This window comes from Mustela lutreola, chromosome 12 (genome assembly GCF_030435805.1).
Source record: "Mustela lutreola isolate mMusLut2 chromosome 12, mMusLut2.pri, whole genome shotgun sequence".
In the NCBI taxonomy this organism is placed as follows: Eukaryota; Metazoa; Chordata; class Mammalia; order Carnivora; family Mustelidae; genus Mustela; species Mustela lutreola.
The window spans coordinates 82,671,940-82,696,347 of NC_081301.1; the positions used below are offsets into that span (position 1 = coordinate 82,671,940).

At 37.4% G+C, this 24,408-nt stretch overlaps 1 protein-coding gene across 2 annotated transcripts in view; it reads right to left on the reverse strand.

The window, feature by feature from the left end:
* Positions 1-7,389: 7,389 nt before the first annotated feature.
* VPS13A (vacuolar protein sorting 13 homolog A) overlaps positions 7,390-24,408 on the reverse strand; it is a 224,577-nt gene continuing 207,558 nt past the window's right edge. The window contains exons 69-73 of one of the 2 annotated variants that reach the window (XM_059142057.1): positions 15,383-15,468; positions 12,230-12,353; positions 10,125-10,229; positions 9,834-9,908; positions 7,390-8,800 (exon numbers count right to left, since the gene is read on the reverse strand). In XM_059142057.1, the coding sequence (XP_058998040.1) occupies positions 8,750-8,800; positions 9,834-9,908; positions 10,125-10,229; positions 12,230-12,353; positions 15,383-15,468 (441 nt within the window). In that variant the 3' untranslated portion in view covers positions 7,390-8,749. The remainder of the gene's footprint in view (positions 8,801-9,833; positions 9,909-10,124; positions 10,230-12,229; positions 12,354-15,382; positions 15,469-24,408) is intronic. The other variant, XM_059142058.1, reaches the window with a different exon arrangement.

Sequence of the window (24,408 nt, forward strand, 5' to 3'; positions counted from 1 at the left end):
ATCACTGCAGCATGAACATGGGTGAGAAGATGACCCCTGAGCAGCCAGTCGAGGACTCTGTGAGTGGAGTTGTAAACGGCCACTGATCTACCTCTTCTCTAAAGCTGATAGAAATCTTCTGAAAGTGAAGAAAAAGTGCTTTGCACTTTCCTCTTGTTAAGAGAGTCCTTGAGGCTGATGCTATATTCCTCCATGTCCTCTTTTCAGTTTGATCCTTTTCTAGATACCGGTGAGGCAACCATTTAGATTGAGATCTAAAAAATATTTTTTCAAATATTTAAGTCTTTCCAATTCAAATGAGTCATCATCTGGCTATTGATGAGTAGAATCTTGTATTAACCTCCAAAGGGACTCAAACTCATAAGCCTATTTTATGGCTTAACCATGGATGCAAGAGGTGCCCTCTTTGGGCAGACAAGAGGTATCCTACCCTATGCTGGAAAAGATGCAGTCCTTACAAATCCGGGAAGTTCACTGTTAGGGTTAATGTAAGAAAGCAAAGACCTTCCCTTGTCATAGGCCATAAGAATGATATAGTGAAAGGATGTCTTTTGTATCCCATGAGAAGGTGAGACACCTCCAGTTCTAGATCCTCGACACATGCTGCTAGAATGGGATTTTTCTGGCACCGAGACAATGAAGGTTGAGAAGACTCGTCCCTTATGGACTGGGAACCCCTAAGATAAACTCCCCTGAGAGCTGGCACAGTGGCTTCTCACTTCATGTCCTGGATCCCCAGCCTATCTGGCTGGCTGTCACGTTTAAACCCATACTTGCATCTTCCCTCTAGTGGAGACCAAGGAAGTACTCTCACTGGTCAAAAAGCCAAGCTCTCAAGACACAAAAATGAAAGGAAAATGTCTGGCCTATCGTTCTCCTTTTTCCGACAAATGACACACAAGAGACAACAGAAAACAACGACCGTCTTTGGAAAGAAAGGGACCAACAGAAAACAAGGGATCAACAAGAAGAATCTTTACCAGAGTCTCTACACACAAAGAACTGTTCATGCAAATATTTTCTCCTGGTAATGGAAATTTGTAAAGAATGAAGAAGGTGAAATTTTCCCTTCCTCTCTCAACTAGGCACAGAGAGACAGCTAGGGGAGCTATGTTGGTAAGGCTTCTTATCCTTTGCCAGCTTCTGCCAGTTTTCCAGGATCCTGTCTGCAGGCTCCAGGGGGAGTATGCTGTTTCAGCAAGTCCATGATGGGTCACCAAACTCTAGGGGAGGAAGAATAACTTCCCCTCTTGTTTTCTAGATTGTTGGGTGGGGATCCCATCCCTGTAATAAAAGATAGATTAACAGGAGAAAAACAGTTTAATAATGTGTACACCTTCTGTAAACATGGGAGAAACGCAGGAAAACTGAGTAACCCTCTAAAATGGGCCAGGCTATCACCCTACTTTTCTCCCCACACGAGAAAGGTGTTGGGGGTGGGACAGGCCAATTATGGGAAGCTACAAGGAAATGTATGGTAAGGTCGACATGCAGATGTAAGTTGGGCTCCTCCTCATAAGCATTTCTTGTGATTGAGGGTCCTCCTCCTTTTAATACAGAGAGGGAGACACCCTTACAAATGGAGATTTGCTTACTAATTTCATTACAAAAGGTAACCCCTGCTTTTGCTGTGTCTGCTGTTCCTTAAAAACAATTCTTATGCCAAAGAGGCATGCTTGGGGACGTGGTCTACTTCCCTTCATTCTCCTTTTTGAGGTCTTCTGCATTCATCATCATGTTGTGTTAGGGTTCCCCTAGTAGCTGGCCCAGTAAAGCAGAAACAGAATCACCTGGGAAGCGTAGAATACGCCAAGCTAGAGGCCCGGTGTGGCTTTGTGTTTGCTTTTTATTTGAAGGTCTGAGCACACGTACAAAAACATATACAGCACAGTCACTTAGGGATTTAAGGTGTGATGGGTCTGATCTCCAATCAGTCTGGGAAACACACTCCAACAGCTATGCCTGTTACGGAACAATGTGTCAGCGCTCCTGTAACCGCACTGAGCCTTTTCGTTAGCCAGTGAGAGCACAGACCGGTTCTCATCCTGCTGGACACTTGCAACCGTGAAGCAGGTAAAGAGCAGAAGAGCATCACTACTGGGAAAACAGGAATTATTCCTCCAGCTCGCGGTTCTACCGCAGCAACACTAAACTGCAAAAGCCAACCTTCCCTCAAGAAATGAATGCAAAGCAACAGTTTTTGTGGAACCTGACAAAATGCTAAAAAATTAGCTGGAACAGTGAGGGTCTAGGAAAAGAAGAGCCAAGATACCTTTGCCCAAGAGAGCACAGAGATGGGGAAGCAGCTCTAAGGGGCAACTAGGAACAAACAAAAAGGAGAGCCGTAGGGAGGAGGGGAAAGACAGGGCGCACTGAAGATTAGGAACTGCTTCTGATCATTACTGAACTTACGCTACACGCTCAAGACCACCAGTATTCAAGGGAATTAATGTAGGATTTCGTTTTTTAAGTTCTTGCTAGCACTGAATTGTTTTTTTTTTTTTAAGATTTTATTTATTTATTTGACAGAGATCACAAGTAGGCAGAGAGGCAGGCAGAGAGAGAGAGGAAGGGAAGCAAACCCCTGCTGAGCAGAGAGCCCGATGTGGGACTCGATCCCAGGACCCTGAGATCATGCCCTGAGCCGAAGGCAGCAGCTTAACCCACTGAGCCACCCAGGCGTCCCTGAATTGTTATTTTTAACTTACCTTCAGCTGACAAAGCATGTTAAGAAAATGATGGGCTTTTAATCAATCCAGTAGCAGGAAGGCTATCTAATAAACCAGAACAGAGAATAGTAATAACAAAGTATTTTCTTAAGTCATGCAAAGGATGAACTCTCCGTATCAGAGGCAAAGTAATTATCTCTGCCAAATATTAATTAATTATGCAAGTAAAAACATTCTCTCCTACCCCTTCCTTCAAATTGTGCCCATCACTTACCGAGGAAACGAACCATTGGAAGTTTGCTGAGGTTGAGAGGCACAGTCTTGGTGCTTTGCATAACAATTTACAAAGTATTAACCAACAGGTTTTTAGTTTGCAAGGACCATGCTGGGCTGGAATGCTGTCTTCTAGAAAAATCAGAGTTTAGCCAATCTCTTTGTTATCCACATTTATGTAGGCCCCCGAGAGAGAGAGTTTAGAGAGGTGAGGGAGGACTTCCTGGTCATGTTTCTGGTCCTACCCAACAACTACACACAGAGGAAGACTGAAGATGAGAAAATTTTACTTGACCCCTTTTATTGGAAAAAGTATACATTACCCCTGAGGAGTCATCTGACCAAGAAACCTCATTCTACCAAGGGCAAAAATTAATGATTTTTTTTTTTTTTAAGGAAAAAAGTCATTAGTGAGTATGGCTAATCAACTTTCAGGAAAAAGGAAAAAAGACCAAGTTCAGTTTCAAGAGGAGGAACTTCACTATAAATGTTTCTGTTTATAAATTATCAACATTTAAAAAAAAAGGCAGAGACTGTAATAGGCAACTGGTCTGGAGCCCACGTTAGGCGTATAAGGAACACAGAAGTGAAGGAAATATTGCAGTAATGCAGAAATAGATATTTTAAAAATGAACATCATCAATAACCATATTTTTACCAAAGAACTGTAAGCATCCCAAAGAAGCACAGACTATTTGGTCAACAGAACTATTATTAAGGGAGTATTAGTAAGGAAGTGCGTATTCCCTGAAAAACCCATTTTCCTTTGTCATACACTTATTCACATACAGAGATGATCATTTTTCTAAAAGTGTGTAACAATCTACCCAACCTTGAAAGAAGCTCCAGGTATGATTTGTAATAGTTTGTGTATACAATTATTGATACTCAGAACATTTCAATGTAATCTACATTTTTGAGTCTTTTTCACCCCCTAAATAGAACTTTCGGGTAGCCAATGGACACCGACAGTATGATGACATAATAAGTGACAGGGGGGCTTTCCAGCAGTTCTAGGTATAGTACTGATTGTTAGACTTTTTATTGTGGAACTCTCATAGGATTTCTTGTTATAGGACCTCACTGGAAGGGAAGCATTATTGAGGTATCAGAACAGCACATAGTGAGTGTTTAGTGACAGCGTTTTCAGATCGACAGATCATATCATTGTGGATATTAAACTAGAGTACATGTTCATTTATATTGTATAAAGTCATAAAAAATTTAAGTACACACATATCAAACTATAAAATTTGAAGTTACATTTGTTATATAGCTATTTGGGTAACCAAGATGATTTTTTTTTTTTTTTTTTTTGGAAAATGCTATTATGCTTTTTAAAAAGAATCCATACTTCTAAAGTAAAACTTTTTTTTTTTTTAATGACATCACTTTTTTTTTCTTTTTTCTTTTTTTTACAAAATAGGAAATAAAGTAGAAAAGGTTTTAATTAAAGAAACACGAAGGAGGATACAGCATCTTCTTGGCCTGTGGGGTGGCCGGCTTGCAGAATCAGCTTGAAACAAGTATTTCTTTATACCAATTGTGCCAGAAAGAAAAGCATGAGCGAAGGTCTTCATTCACAGTTGTATTGGCCAATGACCAAAACTACAGAGTCAACGAACCATACACAGTTCAACTGATTCAACGCGGCTTGACTGGTCAGCATCAGCAGTCGGGTAGGATTTCAAAGCCCTGGGTGAAGGGCCTTCTTTCAAGGCATGTGAAGGAGCTACAGGGGATACTGGGCAATAGCATGGAAAACACTGAGACTGAATGAATTTTGTCCTGAACCTTGAATAAGGAATGCAGGTTATTCCTACCTGGAATCTAAAGAAAGGAAGAAACCCACTTACTTCACTCAACGGCAAGGCACCGGCACGTGGATAGCACCTTCCAGAGAACACGTACTCAGACCCTACAGAAGTGTCACCTGTAGCTAAGCTCCCCATTTTTAAGGGCCTTTACCACCTTCCAGTGCATCACAGGGACGCCAGATGAGCAAGCTCATAAAAGGAGAGAACTGCTGTGCCCGATCCTAGGAAGAGGATTAGTGGGAGACAGGTTGAAATATCTCTGGTTAAATATCTCTAGTTAAAAGCCTGTGGACTTTTGGGGGTGCTGTCTGCAGATCTAACTTTGCTTTTTCTGGTACCTGAGGGCATCGGATATACATCAGGAAAGGAAAATATCTCATAAAAAGCAAAACAAGAGCCATCCTATCTTCTCCCTCCAAAGAAAAAGACGGTGCTCACAAGCTGAAGATGCCCTGAGCTGTGGATCTGCTGCTCCTTCTCTAAGGCCAGGTTCCACACTGTCCAAATTGTTCCAACAATCAGTGTGTGGCCCACGCCTCCCACAGCAGTTTTTCTCAAGGTTTTTTGTTTTGCCCTTTTTAAAAAAAAATGCAATTCACAATAGAAAATGTTATTTTCTATTGTGACAGAGTACACATAGCGTATAAACTATTTAGGAAACATCTCAGGAAACAATTTAACCTTGTTACATGCAATGTTCTCTTATTTTCATTTCTATTCCACTTTAAAGCTATGCTGGCCTTGAGATGTGAAATTGGTTTTATGGCCCACTAATGGGTTAAGACCTACAGCTTGAAAACCACTGTCCTTGAGGATTTGGACTGATCTTGAGAAAAGGTAAAAAGCAATGGCCTCGGAACCCAGACAAATTTCTCTCAACTGTGTTGGCAGGAACAGGAAAACATCCAGTTCCAAACGGCTACTTCTATCTGCAGTGACCGGGCACCCAGTTCCAACTGCTATAAGCAGTTATAGGCTAATTTGCTTATAGCAAATTTGCTATAGCAAATTAGCCTAGCATCTTCTGTCCTAGGCTTTTTAATACATGGGCCGAGACTTGGTCTGAGGACTCACTTAACACTGGCAAGTGGTGACTGAGTAACTGAGGTGCAGAAAATTCAGCACTGAGTCTTTAGTATTTTTATCAGACAGGAATAAAATACCACGATATTTCAAAGAGATAAGCTAGACGCATATATATCCACTGGGAAAAGCTACCGTTATTGTCATCATAAAAACACAAGCGAATTATGATGGAAATAATTAAGAAGGAATTCCTAACTTATTTGGAGGCCACAGGACCGTTTAGTCACGGGTTAGGATTGTGGAGGGTGGTGGACCAGGGAAGGACTGCCTAGAGCAGCTAATGATTATTTAGGGACCAGAAAATAACTTGGGTTGTGTTAAACTGAGCCCAGGAGAAATCCCAAGGTCTTGTTAATTCTAGGGAAAAAGCAGCCAGTACATACACAGTAAGAGGGAAGCCAACAGAGAAGTGCACATGCTCTTGGGTTCAGTCATTTTGTAAATGTGAAGAAATCAGAAGCTTCTCGTTGGACCAGAAATCAAAGTTGCTATTTCCAATGATCATAATTTTTCAGAGGAGAGTTGTCAGGGAACAGATACTCTGTGTTGGGATTTACACAATCATCACGGACAGACTAGATGCTGGGCTAGAAGTAAGGGGCTGGGGCTCAAGCTAACTACATGGAGAAGGGACACAATACTTGGGATCTCACTCCATAGCACCTACCAACCGGCCAGAAGTAGCTTAAAGCTCTCAAACAGAGATCCATTAAATGTTAAATAGAATTCAGAGAAGATTATTTTCAAATAGAGTCAGATCATGGACTCTGTAATGTTCACAAATATAGAATCAAACACATAATTATAAAATGTTATGCTAAAAAGACTGGCTCTTCATCTAGCCATCTACTGATGTGGCTTATTTAGATGAAGACAACCTCCTAAGACAATTGATAAACGACTCTTCTTGTAATTGTGGGTCTTCCTACTCTAGAAATAAAGTGACAGGAGGCGTTGATGATGGGTAGACCACTTCTCAAAAGTAAAAGATATTTCTAGGTTCTTGTTGGTAAGTTAACACAGAAAAAACAGGCAGGTTGGCTTTGCATATGTACTAGTTACAAGACCCATTCCGTGCTGCTCTCCAGAGGATACTAAAAAAAAAATCTTTGCTTACTCTTTTTGGCTTTTCTCCTTTACCATGGAACACCAAAGAACTTATGTGTCTGTATCTTTTCTGAGAATGAAATCATGAAACTGTAGTAGGTAAAGAGGTATTTGGTTAATGGCACCGAATGGAACTCCAGTAAAGCAACATTTCAAATGGCGACAATCTGATGGAAGTTTTCTGGCCACTACTTTTAGTTTTAATTTTAATGTATGTGAAATCAGAGGAGCTGAGCAACAGAGAAAATGTCTATGTTGCTCTGAACCAAAGACATCATGGGAGTACGCACTACCATGGGATATGAAATTTGCCATCTTTTGAGTCAATTTATGTTTGGCAAAGAAAAAAGCATCCTGAGGGAAATAATTGATAATAAACAATGTGTTTCTACAACTTCAAAGGAAAACCAGTAGGATTCGGACAGGAAGAAATACAATTACAGTCTGGCATGCTGTTTATTTTAGCTTTTACAACAAAGCAAGGGTTTGAAGACCCTGAGAAGAATTTCACAATCACTGACTATACAGAGTCTCCAATCCCAGAAACAGTTTATAATAATTTCATGGCACATACGACATGCATCAAATACTCTGCATTATTCGATAACTAAATAAGACACTGGATCATTCTCTTCATGGTTTCACAATCATATATTCATCCCCTTTTACTTGAAAAAGTCCATTAATATTAAGGTACAAGGATCTTGGACAAAAACCAAGAAAAAAAACCCGTGACCTTTTTTTAACGAATGCATAGCCCATGATTTCTGTCCTGACAAGCTTTCAAAAGTGATTCTCATTTAAATAACTGTAGAGAAAACACAGCAGCAATTCCCAATCTTCTGTCAACAAAACAGGTAATCGACTCTTCAGGGTAGAGACATTTACTTACAAGAAGGGCTGTCTGTTCTGAAGCATAACTTGTATGTCAGATGGTGGGAATTCTATTTCACACTATCAGTGAATGGAGAGTTGGTATTATTAAGGCTTCAGGAATTTTCCATTAAAGTCAGCAATCTGTTAAAAACGTGACTTGGGTACACCAAGTAGATCCCATGATGTTGGCATGAGGAAGTATTTCTAAGGCTTCAAAGTTCTGAAAGGGGCTCTTCCTTTTTGGGTCTGATACTCATTTCTTCCAGCCTTTCTTAAGATGAAGCTTGAAGGGGTATTATTCAATCTGTTTTATATTAAAAAAGGTTGTTTTCATAGTCATGCTATGGAAGTATAATTCAAACACATCCTTTATAAAAAAATAAGGAAAATAATACCAAAATATTTATCTGTAAAAAGAATTTCATGTTTCTAAAGAAACCACCACTAAGGTTCTCTTGATACCACTGAGGCTATGTTTGATTTGATCATTTTCCTGTCACTGATTTAGGGAGTCTGAAATAAGCATGATAGAAGTTTAAAATACAAACCAGAAACATTAACCTTAGTTCCACAGGGGGGTGCACAATATGGGCAATTTCTCCACACTGCAGAGAACCACTTGGAGCAAATATTTAAGATTCATAAAAGAAATGCTTCTTTTATAAAGTAGAAGAATTTTAACTAGATGCATGATTCAAGTTAGAAAACCAACTGGATCCCCACTGAGTTGAAATAGTTTAATCACGATTGTTTTACCTGATTGTAACCGATTTTGTGTGTGTGTTTGTTTTTGTTTTTTTTTTTTTAATTTCTTTAGTACTTGAAATTACTTCCGTACTATACTTCCCAAACTGGTTGTGGAAGGTACAAGGTTGAAACTCTAATAATTTATTGCTGTGTCTCTTCAGGCAGTGTTCTCCATCAGAATCTCGGGGAAGGTTCTCTTGCCTCTTCTAGTTTTGTGAGGATCCACTGTTGCGGGGAAATAAATCAACATTTGCTTATTTCAAGAACTTGCAATGAAACTCAAAATGTAATGAGTATAAATTTAGAAGTTGGCTTTCTATTTCGGTTAGGTGTATACTCATGGCCAATAATTACATTCATCCTGCCTAAGACATTACTCGCCTCAGTTAAATAGTCCAGAAGTTCAGAGACAATGGTACCAGGTTTGATTTACTAATAAGAATAATATTTTTCTAAGGTCTTTGGACTTGAATGTGCATCTTCAGAATAAGAAAAGTAAAATAAATCATCCTGAGAGAGAAGAGTCATTTGGCAGCCGGCTGAATAACTGTGGCATACTGTGAAAACTATCTGTGCAACCTTTCTTCCAACAATGTCAGTTCTGTGTTACAAATCTTCATGATTCCATATATAGGATTCTACTGCTGGAGGAGGAGTAATTACACAGAATTCTAGAGCGGCTAGCTGGAGAGCAACCTTCTTGGGCAGTTTACGTGCTCTCATGATACAAATATTTTCTATCTTAAAAGGCTCTGAAATTGCAAAAATAAAATGCAAATATAATGCAAATCTTCCTACCAATAAATATCTATTACCACTGGGGCTGTGTAATGGATGAAAGCCCCGGAGGCAATATTAGGGTTTTCTCATTATGAGATGCTTCCGCAGAGGTCTATGTGCTTCTATTAATGAAAGAAGAACTTAGCGGGACTGTCTCTAAGATAAACAGAGCACGAGAACTGAGCCCAGTAGCCTTCTCTGGATGTTTCTGGGAGAGCAGGAAGATTAAAAACCAACCTTCTGGGGTAAAATAACATGTGACAGAGAGTAAATGAAAAATGTATTACTGAGAAACTGAAAAAGGTGGTAATGAAAAATAGTCTTGAGGAAACATCTAGTTACATATACTAAAACCGTAAAAATACAAAAACAAAATTAAAAACAAAACTTATCTGCTTTAGAAAACAGTCCAACTTACTACATGCCTTTGGAATGAGAAGCTGCTATCTGTTTAAGTAAAGAGATTCATTATATTTACCCTAGCATCCTCTGGGGTCTTGAAGTTAATTATTTTTCCAAACTCCTTGGCATGAAACACAGACTTCACCCGCTCCTATAAAGAGAGTAACTTCATTAAAATGAAAATCCAGTTGTAGAAATAGGATTTAAAAAATGCCACTGTTCTGTAAATCTGTGTTTAAAGTGTCCACCTTACCCAAATCATATACCTTTAAAAAAGCCAAGAATGAAGAACCAAGAAGACTCAAACACAAATGGAAAAAAAAATAAAAAGACTAAATTCTACCATATCCATTATAATTAAGCTTACATTAAAAAGCTTTGAGATTTCAATTGCCAAAGCCATACAGGGTTTATCCAAAGGATGAGGAGGTAAGTCAGAGCAGTGTTCTCCCCTCCAGATAGTTCTTGGTATCTGGCCATGAAATCAAGATGAGTTCAGTTAAAAGGTAATATACACAGGTGTGTTGTATAGGGGGTTGTGTATGTATGTAATTTCTGACATTTTAAATCCGTCATGCAGTAAGAATGTAACTTAAGCTTATTGCACTCTACTATTTTTTTTTTTTGATTGTCCTCCAATTTTTATGCTTCTCTGGTGTTCTATTCAGTGTTTGTGGGGAGAGCTAATGGTGGACAGGAGAGGGTAAACAGAAGTAACAGGATTAAAAAGGAGGGTGATGTTTATCTCTATCAACTATGGGCAGAGCTACAGGGGAAGCAATGTGAGGTTCTCTTGATCAAATAATGTCTCTAAGTAATTCAAACATCCATGTAAACACAGACTCTAGAAGACAACAGATTCTTTTACTTAAAAAAAACAAAACAAACAAACTGCTGATTAAAGATTTCAAGAAAAGGGAGAAGGGAAAGAAACCAAGACGGTAAGAAGAAATTTATCTTTGGAGAGAGAAAAAGATATGAAAAAAGCCAGGCAAGGGTACAGGCAGAAAGTCATAGGCATAGGCATAGTCACTATTCATTACCTTGCACAAGACCGTAGGGCCTTTCATTTTCTGAGTGATTGAATCAGAGAAATTCCCAATGTGTAAGTTGGTCGAAGATCTCAAGAACAAAGAGCCAGTCTACTCAGGAGCTGCCTGTGTCTTTGGAGTGAGTGGTAAGACTAGAGACATGATCTTCAGTGGTTAAACACAAGGCCCTGGGGCAGTTATGAACTACAGGCTAGCCCAGAAAACATCTGTTTCTGCCTGCCTGTGTCTAAGGACCCTTCTTCAAGCAACAACTTTTGAATCTCCTTTGGGTAATATTTCTCACCTTCTCTCACTCCAAATACTTCAGATAGAGAGACCCTTCCTTCTCGGAAACACCATGGTGATCCCATGACCCTCACCTGGCCAGCTGGCTCATACAGGCTCTCTAACCAAAATGACTGGCTCAGGATAGGCACGTGACCAAAGGTGGCCCAGTGAAACCCAGTGAGAAGCTTTCACGCTGCTGAGCTAGTAGGATATAAACCTGGAACATCTGCTGGCCGACTTGACCATGAAGCCAACACTGAGGAAAGTAGGACCTAGAAGTGAGAGTGGCAAAGGAGAGAATGAAGGAGGAGAGGAAGGGAGACAGAGTAACCGCTAATGGCATCACTGGAGCATATCTTAACTAGCAGATGCAGACTTTTAAGACTTTCAGTTACAGGAGCCAGTTAAATCCCTCAAAATCAAAATAAAACAAAAACAACAAAGAACAAAACTTACTTGGGCTGTATCATTTACAGTATTTCCTACTAATACAGCCAGTGCCAAAGTGCTCCTATGCAAAGGTATCTGGTCAAATACCTTGGGGCCAAGTATCTTGTACTTCTTTGTATCGCTTAAAATACTTTGTGGAATCTTTAAGACTTAAAATGGATACTGTGTCTCTGCTGATTTACCAAATGACTAGCAATTCATTATATCTACATTCAAGTACCGGGTGCCATGTTAGTAATCAATGCAGAGTGAGAGATGGCCTTTGCCCTCAAGATTAGAATGGAATTGGGAAGTTAATACCTAGAAAAAGAAAAAGAAGTACCAATAACTGTCTGTTATTGAGAGAGGCAAGTTTTCAAGAGTCTTTTTTTTTTAAGATTTTCAGGGAAAAACATTTTGTATGGAACCACTAGGGATTTTGAGGTATACAAATGATTTTCTCATTTTCGTGTCTTGGACAGCAGTGGGAAGTTGGGGTTCTAGAAAGCCAAGGCCCAGGAACATTACTGTCAATGCAAAACACAGAGTCCGGTATGTTTTCTTGGCCTGGCTTGCTCTTCTTTAAGCCTGAGTAAGACAGGTGGTGTAAAGGAAAACCACAGTAAGACAAAACGATGTCTATCAAAGAGATGGGAAGTAGAGGACCATCTCAGTGCGTTATTTTCAGTTCCAAGTTTTCAAAAAAAAAATCTATTCAAAATACCTTTGCTTCAATGCGTAATCTTCTCCCATGAACAATGAATGGCTCTTTGGTAAACTCATCAAAACTATACTGCCACTCACAGGTAAGCTGTCCAAATGTTCCTTTTGTTACAAACAATACACCACTGGGGGAAAAACAAAAAAGAATCCACTGTAGAATAAAGGCACTTATGTAGCAAGATATACATTCATTGCAAGTACCCATAAAACATTAACCAAGAGACACTATATTCTGAGTCATAAAAAACCTTGAGGAATATAAAAGAACTGAAATCATACAAAGTACATTCTTAGATCATAATGAAATTAAATGAGAAACCAGTAACAGAAAGAATATTTCTAAATGCTTGGAAATTAGCATACTACTATATAATCCATGCATCAAATAATCTCAGAAGAAATCAGGTAGTATTTTGAGGTGAATGAGAATGAAAATACAACACAACATAACAAAATCTGTGTGACGTAGCTAAAACAATGCTTAGTGGGAAATTTATAGCACAACATATTTATGTTAGAAAAAAACGAATGAACCAAGAGAGACTGTGGACTCTGAGAAACAGAAGGTTTTGGAGGGGAGGGGGGTGGAGGTTAGGAGGGCCTGGTTGGGAGTATTAAGGCAGGCTCATATTGCACGGAGCACTGGGTGTGGTGCATAAACGATGAATCTTGGAACACTGAAAAAATAAAATGAAATTTTAAAAAGATGAATGTACTTCTAGAGTCAAATATGTAAGGCACTTTATACACAATGGAAAAAAATTTGCAGAACCTATTATTAGCTAATATCTTGGAGAACTTTCAAGTAATTATTGCTTTAGAATGCTTCCAAGGCTCCATGCAATAAGCTTATCAACCTACCTCAAAAAAGCCTTTTAAAATTATTTTCCCACCTTGAGAGGAAAAAAATGCATTCTGTCTATAATAATTCTATTTAATCCTTTCTTCAAAGGCCTTTACTTTCCCAGCTCTTCTTTCTGGTTGAAACATCAATTCTAGGTACAACCAGATTTTTTTTTTTTTTTTTTTTTTTTTTAAGAAATACATACTTTAAGTTAAGGGATTACATTACAGAGCTGGCTCCTGGCAGGAACGAGCTAACGAGGACTCACATCTCTCACTTCAACCTTTCGTCTCAGGCCCCCCCTTTCACCAATCCTAGATTACAGGGACTGTCTGAACAAACCTATGGGTCCTCCCACATATCTTCAACCATGTGAAAAATCTCAGGCTAATCTTGTAGCAGGCACAAAGCACTCTGCGCCCCCTCCCCCAATTCAAAGACCCTTTAATCCTCAAATCTGAAACTTGGAAAGAAAAGAAATGCTAAGTATGAATACTACCTTTTAGTCAACTACAACTCACTCACTTCTCTCACTTCATAAAGGTTTATAGAACTTCCTTTAAAGAGGTCTACTGTGTTGAGAAGGTCAGTTTTCAAATGCTAGAAACTGAATTGTAAACTATTAAATTTTGCAACTGGCTCTTGTTCAACTGTGATGAATCACACTTCATGTCATCAATGGGAGAGAGGGTTAATAGAAACATGAATGAAAATCACTATGAACAAACATGGCCGCTGAAGCTCTGCCCCTAATTATAAAAGCTTATTAACAACTTACATGTAAAATACAGTACATACTTCTAAATGAATGCTAAGTTGTCCTTTAAAATTAAGGAAGATGTTCATATGCTGCTATCAACATTGATCTAAAGCAAAAAATTAAAGCAAAGCACAGAATGGTACATTGACAGATTTCCATTTACATTAAGATACACATGTGTGATGCTTGTATATGCAGAGACTATTTCTAGAAGGAAACAAGTGGTTGCCTCTGGGACAGGGAAAAGAGGGACTGGTACCTGGGATGAAATGAAGACTCACTTTACCTATTCATCTTCTAATGCTGTGTAAATTCTTTACTCTGTGTTACTTTTTAAATAAGAAAATTAGTGTTGCAAATTTTAGACTCAGAAATGATTAGAATGAAAAACATTAGAAATGACTGCTAAGGGGCGCCTGGGTGGCTCAGTGGGTTAAAGCCTCTGCCTTTAGCTCAGGTCATGATCCCAGGGTCCTGGGATCGAGCCCCACATCGGGCTCCCTGCTCAGCAGGGAGCCAGCTTCCCCCTCTCTCTCTGCCTGCCTCTCTGCCGACTTGTGATCTCTGTCAAATAAATAAATAAAATCTTAAAAAAAAAAAAAAAGAAATGACTGTTAAGTTCAACAGTGAGCTTGAACTAACAAGATGTTAATATAACTTCTCCTTTTCAATAGTGAACAAAACCACACAGGCTTATTGACTACTCCTTTCTATTCAGCCATAACCTCTGTCTCTCAAGCACAGTTTCGCTCTTTTTTTTTTTTTTTTAAAGATTTTTATTTATTTATATAACAGAGAGAGAGATCACAAGTAGGCGGAGAGTCAGGCAGATTGAGAGAGAGAATGAGAAAGAGAGAGAGAAGCAGGCTCCCACTGAGCAAAGAGCCCGATGCAGGGCTCGATCCCAGGACACCGAGATCATGACCTGAGCCGAAGGCAGCGGCTTAATCCACTGAGCCACCCAGGTACCTCTACAATTTCGCTCTTTGCTATCCATCCAGAACTCCCCATGTTAATCCTGCACCAGCTCATTCTTTTCCTCAGTTTAACAATGACTTGCAAACACTAGGCCCTCTGAGGCTGTGTATTTTTGCACGTAGCTCTACTGTCTACAGTCTACTCGAGGATTTGGCTATCTTTGGGAGTATCCATGTAAGAACTGATCTGTCTCCAATGATGTATGTACTTACATGAGTTTCTGCGCATGCTAATGAAAAGATATCACAAGAGGACTTCTGGGTAATCTGAAATTATGTACTTTTTCAGAGGGGAAAAAATGGTAGTGTGAAGACAGTTTCATGGGAATTTCTGTATTATTCAAATTAGTTGAAAAAATATTAAATTGTTTGTGCATGGCTGTGCATTTATCTGTACAAAGCTAAATATGAATTTATGGAAGGGTTTTGCTACAAGGCTTGTAGAGCAAGAGGACCAGAGTTAGCAGGAATCAGTGTGACTATCTGCAACAAATGACGAATGTCAACTGCTTCTCTTCATGAGTGGCTTCTCAGTTAACCTCTCAACAAATTACATTCCAGAAAGAAAGTTACCTTTTAGTTATCATTAGCATATCTGTTTTATTGATCATGACATGGGTAAAATACTTATATTTTGCAAATCTTCCATTTTCAATGACCTAAAAAAAGGTGAGAGAGAGAGAATTTCATTATTATTTCTATTCTAATGCAAGTAATGCACTGTGATCCTCTAGAAGCCATTTCTCAGTGGGGGACAAATTATTAACATACTTACACAGTAAATATATCATAAAATTGAGTATTCACAAAATTATTGCTGCCTCCTTTTTAAAAGCACCTTTTTGCACTGCTTTACTCAAGATGACTCAATTGCAGCTATTTCAATCGTTAATGCTGGATTTTTAGAGGATATTGTTATTACCTACAAAGTTTAAATTGAACCTATTAAAGTTACTATTAAATTAGCATATTCATTTTTTCCAGGATAAAAATGTACAAAAACACATGCTAACACATATTTACATGTATGTATAACATAATTTAGTATTAGCCCCATCTTGCATCTTTCCTGGAATTTTCCTATCTGCCTTACAAACATGCTTTTCTTTGCCAATCTCATAATTCATTCAAAAATTAGGTCCTGGGTGGCTCAGTGGGTTAAAGCCTCTGTCTTCGGCTCAGGTCATGATCCCAGGGTCCTGGGATTGAGCCCTGCATTGGGCTCTCTGCTTGGCAGGAAGCCTGCTTCTTCCTCTCTCTCTGCCTGCCTCTCTGTCTACTTGCGATCTCTGTCAAATAAATAAATAAAATCTTAAAAACAAAATAAGGAGCAGAGTGTTTCTGGACAAACTTGGAACCCGAGGACCTAATTACCTTATTCAACAGCCTTTATTTTCAAGACTGCTGAAAGACACTATCTATCCATGACATTGTCAACAATTCTTTTTCCCCAATACTATACATAATATAAAAAAAAAATACAATTACCATTCTTAGTTCTGCACTAAATACTATTTGCTCTGAGGATGGAGTTACTTTGGCTAAAAATGTATAGTATGCTAGACTACTATCTTTTAAAGGCAAACAATGTAATTGTGACTCAGATCCCTCAACAGGAAGTAAGTTAAGAATTTAGCCAAAATGTTAAGGCTCCTGAAAAAATTCCAGAAGAGATATAAAGATTTTAGAAAACTGTGTTCCATGAGGCTATATGCAAAACCAAAATTATTTAGCTTAGAAGACGCTAACAAGTAACTTCATAATAATCTTAGTAGAAAAAGCTACCAGAGTAATTTTCATTTTATTGGAGACAAAGTTAAAATAAAATAAAAAAAAAAGCAGTGACTACAACAACAGGATGAGGCATACAGATTCACTGCATGGAAGAATTTTCTAACTTCAAAGATAATACTACTCAAAAAAGAGTATTTTTACTATTTGCTGTAGGAGGTAAGGCACGTAAACACAAATTCCTTGAGTTACAAACAAAGGGATATAAGCACAGATTCAAAAGAAATTAATAAGTTATTAGATAATAATCTATGCAAATAAATCTGAAAAACTAGGTGAAGTGGGCCATGTTTTAAGAAAATATAAATTATGAAGAGAAAGAAGTATCAAAATTGCAGAGGAAAAGTAGAAATTTTGCAGATGATAGTATTGTTTAGAAAGCCTAAGTACATAAACCCAGTAACTTTATTTTATAAACATAATATCAAATTGAGAGATGGAAGGAAAAAATTGTTTAAAGAGTAATAAAAAAGATAAACATTTATGCCTAAGTTTAACAAATAGCATGCAGAATTTATGTGATAAAAGCTATAACACTACTGAGGGGAAAAATGGAAAATTTAAAAATGGAAATCTCTACCATATTGTTAGATAGAAAATTTCATTAACAATGTCATTCCCTTTCCCCAGCCCCAATTTTTACACCCCCCGATATGGTCACAAGATGGTTGTGTTAGTTTGTTCTGGGGGCAAGAGATGGAAATATTTTGACAAAATTATACTAAAATTAATCTAGAGAAAAAGGTGATAATATCCAAAAAAACGTATAAGATGAATGAAAAGAGAACTATCCCAGCAGACAGGAACACAATTTACAAGCTACAGCAGTGGAACAGTTTGGTGCTACTAGAAGTTATATAGAGAGATACATCAACAGCAACAGTACAGATTACAGAAATTGACCCAAATGCATACTAGGACTTTGTAAAATCCTATATATCCCAAAACAGGAATATATAAAATCAAGATTTCATTTTAAATTAGTGTGCAAAAGCATGTTTTAATAAATGGCATTTCAGGCAACTTGTTGGCAATACCTGGGTCTCTACTTCTCTCTATACCACATGGATTCCACGAGGATCATTGATTTAAGCATACAAAATGAAACTATAGAATTACTAGAAAAAAGTAACATTTTAAATAATATTAAATGAGAAAGCCTTAAATATAAAATGCAAAGCCCATACCACAATGTAAAAAAATTGTTATGTACATGGAAATTAAACACTATATAGTAGTAGAACAGTAAGCAAATAATCAGATATAAAGTAAGTAACAACATAAAAATCAAAGAATTGGGAAAATATCTGTCAATACAGAGATAGGGAGCTAATTTCATAACACAGAGAAATATGAATAAATTAACAGAAGAAAACTGAGTAAACCAATAGGAAAATGTGTCACAAACTTACAAACAGGTAGTTCAGCAAAACACAAAATCTGACCAATAATCACATGAGAAAATGTTCAACTTAATGCAAAATCAAGAAAATGCAAATCAACTAAAAGTACTCATTAAGTCAAGAATTCAACTGCTTTTATTTTATGCAAAAGTATGCCAAGATATACACACAGAAGTCTTCACAGTAATACTATGTTAAAAATATCTAAATTTTCATTAAGAGGGACTGTAATAAAGTATAGCTTAGCCATACAATGGGACATTATGTAGTCATGAAAAGAAAGGGCGATGTGCATACTGATATCAAAGATATGCAGATATATTCAGTGAAAAGAAATTAAACTACTGGGAATTAATGGTGGAGGACTAGAAACACATTCGTGTATACTTATATATCCCTGGGAAATTTCTGTGGGGATTGGTGGTTACACACTAATCTAATAGCGCTTATCCCTGGGCTTGAAAATGATAATAGTGGGGGAAGAAGTCAAGTTTCATTTTTAAATTTACAACTTTTTCTTTCAGTTATTTTTTGTATTTGTAAAGAAATTAGCTTAAAGCTTATTTTCTTTTTTTTAAATTTTTTTTAAAGTTTTGGGTTTTTTTTTGTTGTTTTTTCTTTTAGATTTTATTTATTTATTTGACAGAGAGACATCACAAGTAGACAGACAGGCAGGCAGAGAGAGAGAGAGGAAAGCAGGCTCCCTACTGAGCAGAGAGCCTGATGCGGGACTCGATCCCAGGACCCTGAGATCATGACCTGAGCCGAAGGCAGCGGCTTAACCCACTGAGCCACCCAGGCGCCCAGCTTATTTTCTTTTGTTCTACATAACCAAGCCAAAAAACATCAAGAGTACAAATGCTGATCTCCCCAAGAACATCACTACCACCAGGAGTTAAGGGTCCACATGTCCCATTAATAGATCACAATCTTCAAACAGCTTAAAAGCTATGGTTTACCTCCAAATACCTAACTTCTATTTCAATATTGTTTTAAATATGGGCATTAAAGAGGACCCTGCTTCTCATCGTCTTCCACTTTTCAGATACAACTTAAATAAAGCCTAACCTCTGCATATAGGCAATTAAACCAATGTCAATAGTCACAGTTGTACTGATAGAAACAAGAGCTAAAAATCTTAGAAAAAAATGTCATTCAAGCATGTTTTTTGGAGTTCACCAAAAACCTTAAATGCAGCACTTGAAAGATGACTAGACATTATGGTCGTAGTCGTCTACTTTGAAACATACAATGAACTACATTGTTATCAGAATGGATAGATTTGAATAAATGTCAAAAATAACTCCCTATACAGCAAAATTTTGCCGGTCTCCATTACAAACAGGTAGAGAGGGAATAAGAATAGCACTGTAAGCAGACGCTAAAACTCTGGAACTAAGTCCCAAGGAAAAATGGTAGCAAATGAGAGACAATATGACAATTTATTAACCATCATCTGCCATCATGCTGTAAAGTCTACAAATGTCATGCCTTTGACTGCAATTTCCTAATTATTTGTCTTTATAAGTGCCCTATATGGAAAATTTATATTTTCTAAAACATCATTATAAATTATCTAAGGAAAAAACTCCAGATTTTAGACCTGTAGGAAAGTTACTGTCTGTGTAAGCATGCACCGCTAGCACGTGAAGCAGTGGAGGACCAGGTTAAGTGTCTTACCCACCCGGTCCTCACAGCAACCCTGGTAATTAGGTAACAGCTGAGTGTCTTGCTCGGGGTCATACTGATACATGTGGTCAGAAAAGTGGTTTCTTCAACTTCTAGTTCCAGGGCTTTTCACTATACCATGATGTTTCCTCCTATGGTGTCAGTCACACATTTCCCACGGGACCTCAAAAATGTCTTCAGTATCCCTGGATGCTGGACGCTGCTGAGACAGGCTGCTCAACACCGCAGGAGGGATGATTTTTGTTTAGGTTAACAGGTTCCATATAGTTCAGTGTTAATAGCCTATCTTCTCCCTCCAAAACAGATATTCGGTATCAATGTGTCTCTTGAAATAATTTGTGATACCCTTCAAAATAAATGAAGCGCTAGCAAAACCAGGGCTAGAAATCACAATGTAGGGCCTTTGCACAAAGACCAAAATTTGGCTGAAATACCAAATAATCAGGCTGAAGTATCAAGTACATTAGCTAAGTATGTTAGACATGTTAGCCTCATTTAACATGAGGCAGTGGTTAAATAAAAAACAATTTTTTCCTTATTCATTGAAGTATACAGGAATTACTTATCACTGATGACTTTCTTAGAGAAGCACAATTACAGATAATTGGCAGACAACAATCAAAATGCATGGTTATTGGTAAAAGGGTTCCTTTTGCATTAGAAAAGATGAATATATAGGTCCTAGTTTATTAGGTACAAATAAATCCAAACAGAAGTGACCGCAAACTCTGAAACACAAGAGGTAAGAACTTGTAAGACAGTGGAGTCAGGGTTACCCTCTACTAACAGTCACATTTCCTATCAGATCAGTCCCAACACTTAGAAAAACAGGCTGGAAACTACAGTAATGCAGAGAACATTGCTAACACTTCCAAATCATCTAAATGCTCTGAAGCAGCAAATTTCTACAACAAAAATAATTCTGAAAGATCAAAGCAAAATATGGTAACACAGATATTAGGAATAAATCATGAACATGGAAGGCTTTAAATCCCAAACAATATAAGGTGCTAATATTCATGGGAAATATATTTAAGGAAACTGGATACAGGGTAAGAACACACAGTTCAGGGGGGAAAAAAATCTAATCAGTATCTGACTCTTGGAAGACTAGAATTTCATGGAGGTAAGAGTTTTTTTCTTTCTTTCAAGCTAGCAACATGAAGTGTAAGAGAAAAATGAAACTCACCTAGATGAAAAATAAAGAGTAAGAATGCTCTCAGGCAAGTCAATCTATTGGACAACAAATAGCTGTCTTTATAGATCAGATAATTTGAATAGTCAGGAGATAATGGGGAAAGAGGAAAGGTTTATAAACATATTAAACAATTAAGCTTATTTTTAAAAACAATAAAATTTAGGCAGGTAATCCTAAAATGGTAAATGCCAGCATTTTTCAATTATTTAAGAAACAGACAATTTTAAACCAAACAATCTTTAGACAAAGATGTAGTCAATAAATATATAACTTTCCTAGAGTTACCTGCTTAAAGGTTAGGGATAAAACCTTTTCTAATTCACTTTAAACATGAGAGATTTGAGGGCTATGGCCCAGGAAAAACAAGGCACTCAAGTAAGCTTCATGGTAAGATGTAGTAGAAATTCATTACCTCAAAGCTCAATGATTTCATATATATATAATAGAATAAACACATTTAACAGTGATGAAGTGATATTTGGCCTATTCTGGGAGGCAAATTGCTGTTAAAAAAAAATCAAATCTCATTGTCATGAAATCTGATGAGGAATTAGCCCTTACTGAATCCCCCATACCTTTGTCTCCTCCCAAGCAAATGAGCTATTTTGATTGTTAACCACAGGATATGCTATTCGCACAGCTCAGACAGGGCAGGAAAAGAGAGTATAACCCTGTGACATAACATCAAATAAAATATTACCCTTAAGAGATGTGAACTACTGTCATCAACTGGTTCAATTAAAAATCTGGACAAAAGACAGAATTATGCTTATGATGCAATTATGTACACTGATTAATTAACCTATCTAATACATTCTAGAAGAAAGGCCAGAGGTGGGTCAGAAATAATGTAAGCGACAGTTATAAGTCTCTTTAACATATTTCCAGCAGAATCTCTGCTGAGCAATATTTACTGATCATGATGCTATCCATACTTGAAAATAATTTCTTTTAAACATTTTACCATTTCTTCTAATATATTATGAATCTCAGAGCAGTCCAAATTACTGAGGTTTTTTATTGTTTCTATTGCTCACCTACTAATGTGTGGAAATGGTTGTAGTGTTTTTCAAGTATTCTAATGTTTAAATGGTTAAAAAAGGGGTAAGATTCATAGGTGCTTTTATCCTGATAAAAAGGAGACAAATGAGGAACATAAAATTTATATAGTAGTGACCAAGAACTAGCAGCAGCTGGTATCCATAGAATAATGAAATATAGCAAGTCCTTACTATACATTGTGCTAATAATCATATATATATTACCTCACCTGAGGTAATTAGTTAATTAATTTAGTTATTTTAAACCACCAAGATTACTGTTATTTTGTTAAGTCATGCAGTTATCTCCATTTTAGAGTCTGGAAAGTAAGGTCAGACAAGCACAATAGATTATAAAGCTGGCAAAGGCAAAAGCTGGAACTGAACTCTGGTTTACTTGGTTCCAGAATCCAGGCCCTGGGCCACAGGGTACTGCTGCAGCTCAGAGATTTTCATGGTCAGAACAGATCACTACAGAACTACATACCGTCCAGCGGACGTGGTGAGATGCAATTTTTAACAGTTCACTGGTATATGGATTCAGATATCCCACAAGCTGTACTGTGTCAATGCTTCAATGTCATTTAATACCTAGGAATCTTTATCTTTCTGGATGACTGGGCATATCTTATGTCTCCTTTGATTCTTACAGTTCCTCTGAGCCTTGTGTGTAGCAATCAATCAACAGGAAGGAGACTGTGAAGCTCTGACATGACAGGGTTGGCCTCTAACAGAGTTCTTGATTTATCCTCTAGTCACCAGATTAGAAAATGTCACCACAGTTATAATTTCATGAGAGGAGCAGGAATCTTGACTGCTCTCTTCAGGCCTGTAACCTTAAGATCTAGAAGGGTGTCCAATACATAAGGAGACTTTAACAAATACTTGTATAGAGAATAAATATAGGGCATTAAATTTTTTCTTTGTATTCACATTATACTACTAGGTCAAAAATTCACTTATACATATATAATATACATTTACTCTTTTGGCAATTTTGAATTTGAAGTAGTCTGGCAATTTATTCTACTTTACAAGAACTATGTAGACTCCTGTACTTATATGTTGCAACACTGGTGCTTCATTGTATCTCCAACTTAAACTAACTACCTCAGACTTGAAGTGCCACAAAATGCCTAACATATGTTTCTCCACATTGCTTCTTATAGGGTTCTTTACATTGGTAATTTTTCACTGAAAATTTGATATCCAATTCATTAGAGTCTTCTTCAAAAGTAACTGGGACATCAATTTCATTTGAATGTATAACTGAAGACTCTTAACTGATAGAAAAAGTATACAAAGTGCTTCTTTTCATACAGGACATTAAAGTTTGTTTTTAGGTGAATGAAAGTGGAATCCAATTCAATTCTGTATGAAAAGGAATAGTTTTATTTGGCAAGAGAACATCCCTTCTTTCATAGGATATCTTGCCAATAAAAAAAAAATAGACTTCATAACTTAATACATTGTTTTTTTTAACAACACTACTGTTAGAGCACACACTTTAAAAAGTTTCCAATGAGCTTTACTAAGTTCAACTTCAGCTGGAAATTTCTGTGCTGTCCAAAGTAACCAGGGGAAGTCACACAAGGCAGAGCTCTAATACATAAGAAATCCCAAGTTATGATTTTGCATCGTTAGCTAAAATAAAGGTGAAAGATCATCTAAATTAATACTCTGGTAAGAAGAGAGTAAGACTCCAGGTGAACCTACCTGAGTGTAACGTTTGAGGATGTACTAAATTTTCTGTTTTGATAGTATTTATCCTTCTCTAACATATTTACAAATTTAAGGGATGCAATGATGACAAACTTTTGAAAAAGATTTAAAAATGAAATTGGTCTCATTCAAGTTACTGGATTAGAAAAGAGAATTTTTAAAAATCACTTTATACTTGAGACAAAGAGAAAACTGGAAATTCCACTAAATGGAACCATCACCTCCAGAAAAATATGTTAATTTCAAAGCCTTATTCAAAAAGTACTGTGATGTAAAACTGGAGGTTCTAAGTGGAGTGAGATGCTCTTCTGGTACAAAATCAAGTTAGTGGAACTTACTACTAAATGTTGGAAAATATGGGCCTTCGAAAATGATGTACCCCCGGGCGCCTGGGTGGCTCAGTGGGTTAAGCCGCTGCCTTCGGCTCAGGTCATGATCTCAGGGTCCTGGGATCGAGTCCCGCATCGGGCTCTCTGCTCAGCAGGGAGCCTGCTTCTCTCTCTCTCTGCCTGCCTCTCCATCTACTTGTGATTTCTGTCAAATAAATAAATAAAATCTTTAAAAAAAAAAAAAAAAAAAAAAAAAAAAAAAAAAAAAGAAAATGATGTACCCCCAAACTCTCCAAAAGATCTCTGCTAAATTGATAAATGAGGTATGAGACTGTATCCAGGTAGGATGGGTAATCTGCTTGCCCATAGGATCTGCTTTATTTGGGACACTAAGAGCTCAAACTTTCCTGGACAACAGCATTTGGCT